General features: G+C 35.8%; 1 protein-coding gene across 6 annotated transcripts in view; it reads right to left on the reverse strand.

Moving 5' to 3' along the window:
- The window catches only part of LOC141508420 (disks large homolog 2), a 2787507-nt gene that overhangs the window by 558802 nt on the left and 2214797 nt on the right, over positions 1–13908 (reverse strand). For all 6 annotated transcript variants that reach the window (XM_074217018.1, XM_074217021.1, XM_074217022.1 and 3 more), the window contains one exon: positions 6798–6954. In XM_074217018.1, coding sequence (XP_074073119.1) covers positions 6798–6954 — 157 coding nt within the window. The remainder of the gene's footprint in view (positions 1–6797; positions 6955–13908) is intronic.

The raw sequence follows: 13908 nt of genomic DNA on the forward strand, positions 1-13908 counted from the left end.
GAATTATAAATTAGATGATGCATATTTGGAATCAGGAAGAGCTGAGTTTAAATTCAGCCTCAGACATTTTCTAGTTAGGCAAACTAACTTTTTTCTGCCTCACTTTTCTCATCCATAAAATGGGGGAAAATATTAGCACGTAGCTCCTGGGGTTATTGTGAGTTTCAAATGAGTTAACATATGTGAAATCCTTTGAAATTTAAAGCACTATATAAATGTTAGCTATTATTATAACTATTATTAATGCATTTCCTCATCAGAGGGTATAGATGTTAAGAGTCTAAAACTCAAACAAAAGGAATAAATTGCAATGGAGGGATTTTAAGTATCAAAGGATTTGAAATTGGAAGAAACCATCTAGTAAAACCTATTTTTAACAGATAAGTAAAAGGAATCCCATAAAGATTAAAGAAAGTTCATAAAGTCACAGACTTGGTAATTATTAGAGCTTAGCATTTTCAATTTCACCATAACTTTCCTTTTTATACTGGTCATAGTGGAGAAGAGGCAGCAAAAGATTGTTTCTTACTTGCATAGGGCCTTAGATTAAAATCCATCTCTGAAACTTAACTATCTATAGGACTTTGGGTAAGTGACTTAACCTCTCTAGTTCACTCATCAGTAAAATGAGAGTGAGGTAATAGCTTTTTAGTCCCCTTCCAACTCAAAATCTATAATTTTCTGACCTTTTTTGTCTACTTTGTCATAGAGGGGAAGGGAAAAAAATCAGAATATTGTCTTCCTGTTGGTATGGTTATAGAAATAATGAAAAAAGAAGCTTTATAATTTGTAAAAAGGAGGAAGAGCCAGTACATTTACAGTAAACAAGTTACAGGTTCCTGTAACCTGCATATGAGGTCAACATTTTCTGAAGCATTCATTTTGTTGAATTTCTTCCTCTCCCTCCTTAAAACAATGTTTGTTGTAGAGAATGGTTATCTATTATTAAGATATCAGTGACAAAGGTAGTGGATAAACCAGAAAGAATTAGATTAGGTTGTGATCAGGCTTCAAACTCAGTTGAGGAGTTATCTACTTTACCAACTATAGCTCTAGTATACATCTATGAATCTTAACAAGCTGGGGCATTGAGAGGGATATGCTGGAAAATATTATGGTTCTTCAGTTGTTTCAGTTGTGTCCAACTTCTCATGTCTTCATTTGGGTTTTTCTTGGCAAAGATTCTGGAGTAGTTTGCCAGTTCCTTCTCCAACTCATTTTTACAAATGAGGAAACTGAGACAAATAGGATAAAAGGACATTCCCAGAGTCACAGAGCTAGTAAGTCTGAGACTGGATTTGAACTAAGGAAGATGCATTTTCCTGACTCTAGATCCAGATGCATTCTATCTACTGTGATACTTAGCTGCCCATTGAGAAATGTAAGTGATGTAAAAACAAAATATATCAGGGTCAGTTAGGATGGTGCACTGAATAGAGCTCTGGCCCTGGAGTCAGGAGGACCTGAGTTCAAATATAACATCAGACACTTAATAATTACCTAGTTGTGTGACCTTGGCAAGTCACTTAACCCCATTGCCTTAAATTAAAAAAATATACAAAAAACAAACAAACAAATATATATATATACATATAAAAATATATCATTGTAATTTCTTTAAGAAGTGCAACAGGTAAAGCAATCTTAGCTTCAGGAAGCTTTGTGGTAGACATTCTCGCTTTTCCTAAATTCCTTAGGTTCATCCATTTACCAATTGTTCCTGGTTAGTAAAACAGCTGCTGTATTTCTCTTCTGGTGGAATAGCTGTCATCTCTACAAATTTCTCTGGGGAAATAGTTCATGAAGTATTTAAAGGTCCATCTGCAAAGGGCCCAGTCCTGGTGATTTGTCTTCATGGAAGGCCCTTTTTCATCTGTCTTAGTTTTTCAATGGGAACCTCAAGATTAGGGAAGAGTATTATCTTTCTTAATTCCTAAAAAATGAAGAAAGTAAGTAGCCTCGAAGTACCAAGAAAAAGAACATTTACTAAGTAGGCTGTTTTTTTCTGAAACCTCTTCTTGAAGGCTAACCAGGTAAGAAAGAGGCTTAGCTGTTTCTTTTTCCTATTAGTCACTATGCAGAATAAATGCATGAAAAGGAAAGTGCTTTGATCGATATGACTGCCCATTGAACAGATAGAATTATGCTCTCTGCCCATCTTCTAATAGCATGTTCCCTGATCCAGGAGGCCCTTGACCTTGAATTTTCAGTACAGAAGAAATGAAAGAGAAGTTACAGGGAGGTTGAAGTATGTGGAATACAGGTAGACTCTTCTTTAAAAATGTATACACAGGGGGTGGTGCAGCGGATAGAGCACCGACCTTGGAGTCAGGAGTACCTGGGTTCAAATCCAGCCTCAGACACTTAATAATTACCTAGCCATGTGGCCTTGGGCAAGCCACTTAACCCCATTGCCTTGAAAAGTCTTTAAAAACAAAAGAATGTATACACAATTCTGAAGCAGGAGTCCTATGGGAGGTCATGATTTCAGGAACCATAGAGGTGCTGAACAGCCCATCTGCTGAATTCATCGTGTCTAGTCCAGGTCTGAACAGCAGATGGCATAGACCATCCAAAATATATTATGCAGAGACAAAACTTTTTATTTCTTATAAAAAAACATTAATAATAATAATAATAAAAACATTGCTGGCATTTTTATAGCACATTATTTGCAAAGAGCTTTACAAATATTGTCTCATTAAATTCTTATAACAACGCTTCAAAGAAGGTGCTGTTATTACCCTCATTTTATAGATGAGGAAACAGACTGAGAAAGGTGAGAGGACTGCCCAGGTCATATAGTTAGAAAGCAATGTAAGAAGACAGTAAGAAAGAAGATAGGATTGTTCTATTTACGTTTGTTGGTCAGTCATTTGTAGTCCTGTCTTACTCTTTTTGATTCCATTTGGGGTTTTCTTGGCAAAGATACTGCAGTGGTTGGACATTTCCTTTTGTATCTCCTTTTACAGATGAGGAAACTGAGACAGAGTGAAATGACTTACCTATGGTCATATAGCTAGTAAGCATCTGAGGTCAGCTCTGAACTCAGGAAGATGAGTCTTCCTATGCCCAGGACAATGGCAAAACTGAAAATTTGGATCCTGATTTCAATCTCTTCTGATTCTTCCAGAAACTTGCCTATATGTTGTAGACAATGAATTCTACTTGATTCATTAATTATATTTATTTTCCACTTCTATGTTCAGTCTTTCCTATGTAGTAGTTTTGGTGAGATTCAAGTTTCTTTCCTTAAAACATTCCTTAATTGTGTCCTGCTACCTCTCTCAGCTATATTTTTCTTCCTTAGGCAGGGAGATGGTACAGTGGATAAAGTGATGGATCTAGAGTCAGGAAGTGCTAAATTCAAAACTTACCTCAGACACTTGCCAGTTGAGTGGCCCTGGGTAAATCATTTAACCTATGGAGGCTTAGTTTCTTCATTTGTAAAATGGGGAAGGTAATACCATTGAGAAAAGAAAAGAAAGATTAGGTAGGAAGGGAAAAAAGGGAAGAGTAGGATAAAGGGTTGAGGGAAGAAGGAAGAGAGGAAAGAAGAAAGGGGAAAGAGGGAATGAAGCCAGAAAGAAGGGAATGAAGAAAAGAAGAGAAAGAAGGAAGGAAAGGAGAGAAGGAGGAAACCTATATGGCTTTCTGAGTACATGTATATATTTTTGAACTATCTGGTACTATCCAGGAAACAATTTTACAATTCCTTTTATCTTATTCCTTACAGATTATACTCTGGTTTCTGCACACATATTTCATTATCTAATGAGAAAGTCTGTAATTGTTAGAAATTTCTTTATATTGACTAAAAATCTATTTCCCATTTCTTTCTGCCCATTAGTACTAATTCTACCCTCTGATGTCATGTGTTTTAGGAAATGAAAAAATAAAATTTTATGGATACTAAAATCAATTCAAAGGCTGTGTATGTCTGTGTGTGTGTGTGTGTGTGTGTGTGTGTGTGTGTGTGTGTGTAAAACAAAGGCACTTACTGATAAGGTTGATCCCATAATCCTCTAGTCCAGGGGTGGGGAACCTTTGGATATTTATAATAATCATTTACAGTCAATATTTGTTCAATTATGTAATGAATTCACCCCTAAAAAGCTGCTAGTTTTGAATTTTGAGTCCTGCCTGCAGTTGTTTTGCCAATACCATACCAGTATGGTCTGTGGGCAGGAGGTTGCCCACCCCTGCTCTAGACCTTGCCTCTGGGAGAAATTATCTTAAATGACAGTTTAACTCCATGCTCTTTCTTAAGGTCTCCAAGATGCCAGGCTGTTTTAGTATCTGGAATGAGTCTCTCTCTTACTAAAAGTCTTTAAAATGTAGGTAGGTACAGGGGGAAAAGTAAGAAATCAGGTTTGTGCTGGAGACAACTTTAACCAGAGATTTAATAGCTAAATTTGTAGCTAGCATTTACACCTCAGAAATTGACTTGATTTATGGTTCTGTTAATTGTCTAGACTTAAGAAAGTGATAGAGAAAAAATTAATAATTCAGATTAAATTTAAAAGTATATTGTCCATAAATTATTTTTTAATGGTGATAAGGATGTTAAACATTTTTCAACAAATTCCTAGAAAGAATATTGATGATTTTCAAGTATTTAGCATACTGGTGAAGTCAATCTCAAAATATATTTCAAGGTGTTTAAAAATTCCTAATGTCACATGACTATAGACTTTACTCATCCAACCCCTTGATTTTACAGAATTGGAACTAAGGCCCAGAAAAATCAATTGATTTGTTCAAGGTCATATAAATTGAAAGACAGAATTAGGATGATAACAATTAAGGTTATGTTCATGCCACAGTGGCATGGTGGATAGGGCAATGGACTTAGTGTCATGAAGTTTTTGGTTTAAATTTTGCCTCAGACTCAGTAACTGTCACTTGGGAAAGTCCTTTCATCTTTATGTGCTAAAGGGGTTTGGACTCAATGACCTCCAGGTTTTTTTCTTTCTTTCTCTAAATCTCTGTTCCTCTGAGACTATGATTCAAATCCAATGCCCTTTCATCTGTTGGTTCTTTCAGGGCCCAGGCCTGGTGATTTGTCTTCATGGAGGGCCCTTTTTCATCTGTCTTAGTTTTTAAGTTTCTGTTGTCTCACTCAGAAACACCCCCTTTTTTCTCCTGTGGAAGACTCAATAAGGTCACTGGGAATTAGTTCTGTGGATTACAAACCATCTATAGCTACTGTTATAAAAGATTACATACCATGAAGTTTTTACATGACTCTAGTTCTCAGGAGTCAGGATATTTCATTTTCCTCCAGATCAAAATCAATACTGAGAGTGGAGATGCATGGGTCTTTGAAAATGATTGTTTGACAGAAAGGGTTTCTACTAATGGGGTTTCTACTAATGATGGAAGTTTGTTTTATTACCTCTTTTGCCATATTGAATAAAGATTTCATTTCATTATCCTGCAATAAGCCACAGGACACCTCAACCCTCTGTCTGAAAATATGATTGTGGGAAGTGTTAAGGAAATGATGAGAACTGAAGCTTAAAGAAATTAGATTTGGAAAGGGCATTAAAGATTGTTTAGTCCACCAGACTCATTTTACACATGAGGAAACTGAGTTTTAGAGAAGTTAGATGATTTCTGAGGACACATAACAGATAACTTACAGAGGCAAGTCCTCTGATGCCATATTCAGTGCTCTCTACACAGAGGCAAACCTGAGATCTGTGTCTAAGTAAAGGGTTTGTGGTTCAAAACAATTTGGGATTAGAAAAGTTAGTTTTAGGGTAATTCCTCTGTGTAGTGTTTTTTTTGGGGGGGAGAATATTTCTACTTTTTTAGGCGATGAGGACCCTGTTTTAATTTTTGATTGTTTAAAAAAAAAATTCCCTGTTTTTGTCCCCATCCAAAGGGAAGTAGCACAATTATTTCATAAAAAAAGTGTGCAGATCATCTACAAATCTACCCTGAAATCTAAGAGACTCAGTGATTGACCAGCAATAGAACCTAAAATTGTAGAAAGAACCAATGAGTTTGACTCAGATTGCAAAGGATGGCCAATCCTAAAATCAGTAAAAGGTATTCTGGTGAGGATTATCTTCCTTAACTCAGTCAACAATATCAGGCACTTGGTCTGAAGAGTTCCTTTGCCCAAACTAAACCTAATGAACTATCCTTGAAAATTAGTTCAGAAAAATCTAAAGTATTATCCATTTTGGGACTGGGTAGTTATGTCTTTTTTTTTTTTTTGACTCATCTATTGATTTCATTAGTGTCAATATCTCAGTGGTAAAGAATTTCCTTTTACTAATACAGGTGAGAAACTACTGCAATCTGAGATGCTGAGGAATCAAGTGATGAATCCAGAGTCATATAACCATTATGTTCTGTGGGGGGGGGGGGAGGTAAGACTTAAGCCCAGTTCATCTAACATCAAAATCACCTTTCTATTTCCTAAACTATGAAACTTCTTTTATATAATTACAAATTACTTTAATCTTCATTTCTGAATTTGAATATTCTCCTCATTATTAACAAATTCTAGAAAATCTATTGGGAGCCAAAGTAAAAATTCCACTACTTCAGTTCAGAAAAGGATGAAAACCCTAGGAAGCTGAGATCAGCAGGCATTAGAATTCTGGCTAATCAGCTTCACAACCTGAAGACCATTTATGGTCCATTGCACGCCTGAGACTGAAGTAACTCTATCAACTTCGGTTGTGTAATTAAAAAGCTTTTACCAGCAATTGAAAGCAACTTCCCTCATGGATGGTGTTAGGCACAGAAGTGGAAAAAAAGGTTTAAAAGCAAACACTCACAGAAAGAATCTGGTCTCCTCTCTGGAGCTCCCCACTCAGGTCGGCTGGTCCTCCTGCTAGAATAAAGGATACGAAGATACCTTCTCCATCTTCTCCGCCCACAATGTTAAAGCCCAGCCCTGTGGAGCCTTTGTGGAGGACGACTTTTCGAGGCTCACTGTGGAGAAAAATGACATTATTTAGAACCATGGTTCCCTAGGAAGCCACATTGGTTGTTTTTTTTTTTTTGCTTTTAAACATATGGGACACTTTGACGTATTATCAGCTAGGTAGCTAGATATGACCTTTGTCTTTCATGATATTAGGGAGGTGATACCATGACATCCATGTGAATTGGATTTGAGTAAGTGGGTGCCTCACTTTCTCCTCCAGAGCCAGGATGACTGAAGATAGTCATGGATGTGTGGCAATCAGGGTTAAGTAACTTGTCCAAGGTCACACAGGTTGTAAATGTCAAGTGTCTGAGACCTGATTTGAACTCAAGTCCCCAAGGCTGGAGTTCTATCCACTCTGCCACATAACTGACTCTTTACATATGTTTAAGCATATATCTATAAATAGATATCAGTCCCTCTACGTATGCTTACATGTAGAAAGTAAACCAGTATTACCCAATCTTAATCTCTATTCTGAACTGTAGTCCTACATTAATAACTGAATGTCAAACATTTAAATTTATGGTACCATAAGCATTACAAACTCAACTTGTACAAAACTGAACTCATATCTCCCCCTAAACCCTCCCTACTTCCCAGTTTCTTCACTACTATCAAGAATACTACCATCTTTCCTGACACCAGCCTTGAAACATTGATATCAGCCTCTACTCATTCCTACTAATCCTCCCCACCCTGATGTATCAATCCACTGTTAAATCTTGTTTCTATTTTTTACTATTGCTTATATATTTATTATTTTTACTATATGTATAAATGTATACTATTTTACCATAAATATAAATAAAATGTAATTACTACATATTTTTACTATTGCTTAGATATATTTCCTTCTATCTACATAGCCACCATACCAGCATAGACCTTTATCACCTCTTGTCTAAAGTACTACAATACCCAGATGGGGATTTAAAATCTCCTCTCCACTCCAATCGATCTTTTGTTCAGATGAAAATGTGATTTTCCTGAAAGTTGTTTCAAATGTGATTGCCTTCGCCCTGCCAACCAACCCCCCATTCCTGAATTCATTGTCTTTTCATCACTCCCTTTTAACTTTCCTGGTTCATTCAATATTCAGCTTAGTTCTCATCTTTTGTGGGAGGGCTTTCCTGATTATTGTCCCTTCTACCCCCTCAATTTTCTCCTTCTGAGATCCCTTCCTTTTTTTTAGGAATCTTATTTTACCAAGTTATTGCTAGTTTCATTCCCCCCATTAGAATATGAGCTCTTTGAAAGCAGAGCCCCTATTTTTGCCATTTTTTCTTAGTAGCCATATCTAATCAGTTGCTGAGAGCAATTTTTAAATTTCCAGTGTGAGCATTTACACTTCAGAAATTAGCAAATACTATAAATCAGGGCTTAATTTATTGTATTGTATTTTAAGGCTTAAGAAAAGAGTGGGAAAATGTTAATAATGAAGACTAAATTTAAAAGTATATATGAATATTTTTTCCCTTTTGTAGAACCTGGTTGTTTAACATTTAGTAGTATACCCTGTACTGTTCTATAAACATTGCTTGAAATCAGTGGGAATGTAGTAGAAGGTTTAGGGAATGAAGTTATCCACTTCAGACTCTTGTTAGGAGGCTAATAATAATAATAATAATAATAATAATGATGATGATGATGATGATGATGATGATGATGATGATAAATAATAAATAATGTATTTAGAACTTTATGTTGGCATTTACATTAATCATCTAATTTAAATCTTACTATATGTAAACACTATATAATTACTATACTTATTATATATAAACATATATACATAATATATATATAAACTACATATAAATACTTATTACATATATATATATATATATACACTATATAATTCTTACTATATATAAACACTACCCCAGTGTTTAGCACAGGGCCTGGTAAGGGCCCCGTAAATACTTTCTGATAGACAAGAAAGATCATTGATCTCTTTATTGGTGAAGAAAAAGACCCTGTCCTGTGTGAGGGAAGGGGCAGAGTTGGCATCTGTTGGCCTTCATCTGTCCCTTTTGGGGACTCTACAAGTAAGAATCCTCTTTGAATTCCTTTTTGTACTCTTCAGGGATGGACCCCTTTGGTGGTTCATTATTTGCACACTGCTGGCTTTCAGTTTTTGAGGGAGTTGATGGAAGATGCCAACTTCATTTCAGATCACAGAATGAGAAGAACTGGCAGTCTCCTACAAGTCTTTTTTCCCTGGTTTGTTACTTCAGAGAGTTTCACCGTGGTTGAGATAAATGACAATCTCCCTTGAGCTGAGTTCTCTGTCTCCCAATAGGAGAGTTCCTTCACTCTCCCAATAGGAGAGTTCCTTCACTCTGTATTGTCTGGTCTATATTCTTTTATGTACACTCTCTCTGATTTGTTTTACCATGATTTGAATAAGTGAGTTTCTTTGCTTTTCATTGTTTAAGTTCAATTTGTAACTCCTAATAGGTAAGAAAGGGGTCAAACCCTGAATAGAGAGCTTATAGTTCCCTTTTCCTTCAGAAATGACAGGGCAATCAGAAGTTAGATGAAACTCTATCATATCCTCCTAGATGAACAATATTTACTGGGGAAGATGGATATAGTTCTAGTTCAGTGGCCCCTTTCTCTGAATGACCCTGAGCCCAACCTCCTCCCCGCCTTTCCTATTTTCTTTGGAGAAGAGTGGGGTGGGGAGAGTTTAGAGCTGTCTTTTCTGTCTCCCTTCCAGTTAGACAAGAACAGGTTTCCTTGCCACAAGTGGGTCCATTCCATGTAGGCCCTTATTCCTTATATTCACATAGTGTCAAGGACAGAACTTTTTAGAAGAGCTGGGTTTCTAACTTTTACTAGCTGGGTCAATGTGGATCAGTGTCCATCTATCTAATTCTCCAAAGGCAAGGATATTGTTAATTGTACTAGTTAACTCACAGAGTCATTTGAGGTACTCTGTAAATATGAAAGTGCCAGTTATTATTGTCAATTATTATTAATTAGTTATCATTCATTGTTTGCTATATTTATTACAATATAAATGTTAAATATTAATATTCATGTCTATTTTATATGTTTATCAATACCAGTCATTAATATTAGCATAATGCTTGTTCCAACTATTCTTCTCATGACTCTTCAGCTCACTGTTTGCCTGAACCTGTTTGGTTTTTCGTACAAGATTTTGCTCCTGGAATTCCATCTCCTGCATCTTTATCCACCTCCAAGATCACTTCCTCCATGAGCTATCTTGTATATACTGGAAGCCTCTGAAATCCTAGATTAGGTTTTGGCTAGGTTGTGCATTTTGACCATTAATCATGCACAATCTTGTCTTACTACTTATGAGAGACATGATCATGTTTTGTTCCTTCCTAACTGGGTTCAAGTTTCTAGAGGGTAGGGTTCAGAGTCTACACATCCATTTTTTATTCCCCTCTAATCAGAACACAACTGTAGACAGAGTAGGCATTCAATACATATTTGTGAATGACTAATATACAAATATGTTTCGCATGACTGCATATGTGTAATCTATATCAAATTGCTTACCTTCTCAAGGTGAGGGTGGGGAGGAGAGGAGAAAGGAGAATTTGGAACTCAAAATTTGAAATAATGAATGTTAAAAATTATTTTTGCATGTAACTGGGTAAAAAGAAAATATTATGTAAATATATTCAAATATTTGTTGAATAACAATGGCTTATTAGCTATCAAAGAATTAAAACATTTTCATTTTTCTTTGATGAATCAGAAAGGTTTTCTTGATCTTATAGAAGCTGAGTCTCATTAATGTGAACATGAATTATCTCAGAAGTTTAGAGTAGAAAGGGAGCTTGGAATTAATCTAGCCTAACAGCCTAATTTTGTAAATAATAAAACTAGAATCCAGAGAAAAGAAATTACTTGCCCAGGGTCACACATTTAGAGTTCCTAGAATTCATCTTTTCTGACTCCTAGCTAAAAGTTTTCCTAACCAAACTGCTTCATTCTCTGGTATGAAAGGCACTCTCTAGTGGTGGAAATATTAGTTTTAGAAGATATGGCTATATTCCTGGCTTCAACATTCACTAGAATTTGTGATCTTAGATCATTTTTTCTTCCTGAGTCAATTTTTTTTTTCAACTGTAAAGTAGGCTCATTGTAATTTGATTAAAAATCAATTAATCTAACCTCTCTATTTTACACTATAGGATACTAAGAACAAGAAAGAAAAAGTGACTTTTTTTTTCACTTTTACCTGGCCCAAATAATCTTTTTTATTTCCACATTCATGCATATGCATATGTATATTTTTAAATTACAAAATTTCCTTCCACCCTCCCTTCCCACTCCCTTTTTTCAGCATTGAACAGTCAGGTTAATATTCCACATACATATTTTTGATAAACATGTTTACAAATTAGTCATTTTCAGTATGAGGATTAGGATTAAGGGAAAGACATGCATAAGAGATAATTTTTAAAGACTGTTCATCAAATTCTGAGGGGAATGATTTCTTTTGTTTTGTTTTTATTCCTCTGGATTGGGAAAACTTTGTCCATATCCAGTCTAATATATAGTTGTCCTAGCTCTCTGAACTTCTGAAAGGAGCTGCTTTCATCAAGGTTGATCATCTCACAGTGTTGTGTGTACATTGTTCTCTTGATCCTGCTTCCTTCATTCAACATTAGATCCTGTAACTCATTCTATGCTTCTCTAGAGTCTGACCATTTATGAATTTTTTATAGAAAAATAGTATTCCACAGTATTTATGTACCATAATTTGTTTAGGCATTCCTTAATTCATGGGCATCCCCTTAAATTTCCAATTCTTTGCCACTACAAAAAGAGCCGCTATGAATATTTTGAAACATGTAAAAATGACTTTCTTAGAGTTATACAGATAGTAATAGCTGAGATTCAAAACTATATAATCTGACTCCAAAGGTAATTATCTCTCCATTAAATTTAGACAAATCTAATGATCATATATCCTTTTTTTGACTTTTTGCTAAATTTGACACTATTGACCACCCTCTCTTGGAAACTTATCTGCATTTTTGGGGGATCCTACTATCTCCTTGTGCTCTTCCTACCTCTCTGACAGCTTTTTTGTAGCCTCCTTTTCTGGTTTACCATCCATATCATGCCCCCTAATTTTGGAGGCACCCAAAAGCAAGTAGGTGGCATAACAGATAGAGTACTGAGCCTGGAGTCAGGAAGACTCATCTTCCTGAGTCCAAATTTGGCCGTAGATACTTCCTAGCTGTATGACCCTGGGCAAGTCATTTAACCCTATTTGCCTCAATTTCTTCATTTATAAAATGAGCTGGAGAAGGAAATGGCCAATGCCAGGAAAACTCCAAATAGGGTCTTGGAGATTTGTATGTATCTGAAAACTGATTCAATAACAAAAAAAAAAAACCCCAAAAAGCCTGACCTTTTCTTTCTATAGTCTATCTCACAGGCCTCATCAGTTCCCAATTAATTCTTTTTCTATAAAGGAAGCTCATAGATCAGTTCAGGTATTTCCCAAGTTCTAATCCCATAATACCAACTTCTCTTGACATGAGAAGAACACTCAATATGTCAAAAACACACTTTACTATTTCCTTCCCCATCCTTCCCTTTTCCCCAAAGCCCTCTTAGTTTTCTTCTCTGTAGAACTTGAATTTTTCAGTTAAGGACATTATTAGTCTCCTTTGTAATATCAGTATTATTTCTCAACTCCTTGTCTAAATCAATTGGCAAATCTTTTAATTTCTAATTCAACATTTATTTTTGTAAGGCTCTAAGGGTTAAGTGACTTGCCCAAGGTCACACAGTTAAGTGATTAGCCCAGGTCACCCAGCTAAGCAAGTATTAAGTGTCTGAGGCTGGACTTGAACTAAGATCCTTCTGATTTCAGGGTCAGTGCTCTATCCATTGAGCAATCTAACTGCCCCCTAATTTTAACCCAATCAATTCCTTTTTTCAACAGCTATCATTTTAGTTGGGGCCTGCATCTCTTCTGTTGTAATGGCCTCCCTGACTCAAATCTCACCCTCTTAAATCCCAAATCCATAACAGAGTTACCATAATTTTTTTTAAAAATCCCCTTTTTCCCCAATGAACAAGTATTTATTTTCTTCTTTTTATTCTCCTCTGCCTCCCCACCCAAATGGAGAAGAACCCCTACCCCCCCCCCCAAGAAACTGGAACAAAACCTTTAACATTAAAAAAATGGAACAAACAACTCAATAAATTCCTTCTTTGGCTATGTCCAAAAAATGTGACTTTATCATTTTTCTGTTAAGAGATGAGAAACATTCTTCATCGTTTGTATCCTGGAATCATAGTTGACCAGATACAGTGATTTTCTGAAAGCTATATAAGATATCCTTACTTAATGAGCTTTGCCTCTAGGATCAAATTCAAACCTCCTCTTTTTTGTTGTTTAAATCCCTCTAAGGCTGACCTGAAGCAATTTTACCAGTTTCCAGTTTTGAAATTTATAATCATTCTCTATCTCGTAATCTACAATAGAACAAAACTTGGATTTCTCATTTTCTCACCAAGACCCATCCCTCTTTGAACTCTTTCTTAGTTTAGGATGACTCTAGTGCCTGGACTATCCCCTCATCTTCCCTCAGAGAATCCCTCACTTCCCTCAAGAGGGCAGCTCAAGTACCAATTCCATGATTTATCCTTTCCTGGCTCTAATAGCTTGTGCTCCTTTCTCCCTAGCTAACTTCTAATTTTACTCCTTACTTGCTTTATATTCCATATTTCTCTATTTTGACTATAGTTGTATGTTGTCATCATTTTGTTAGTATGATCAGAATTTAATATTACCACATGGCTTAAATTCTTTTGAGTTTTTTTTTTTTTTTACTGGCTATTATTGGTAGCTGAATGACTCAGGAGATAGAATGCTGGGCCAGAAGTCAGTAAGACCTGAGTTCAGATCCAGTCAGACTTCCTGGCTGAGTGATTTTGGATGTCACTTA

Source organism: Macrotis lagotis, chromosome 1 (assembly GCF_037893015.1).
Source record: "Macrotis lagotis isolate mMagLag1 chromosome 1, bilby.v1.9.chrom.fasta, whole genome shotgun sequence".
In the NCBI taxonomy this organism is placed as follows: Eukaryota; Metazoa; Chordata; class Mammalia; order Peramelemorphia; family Peramelidae; genus Macrotis; species Macrotis lagotis.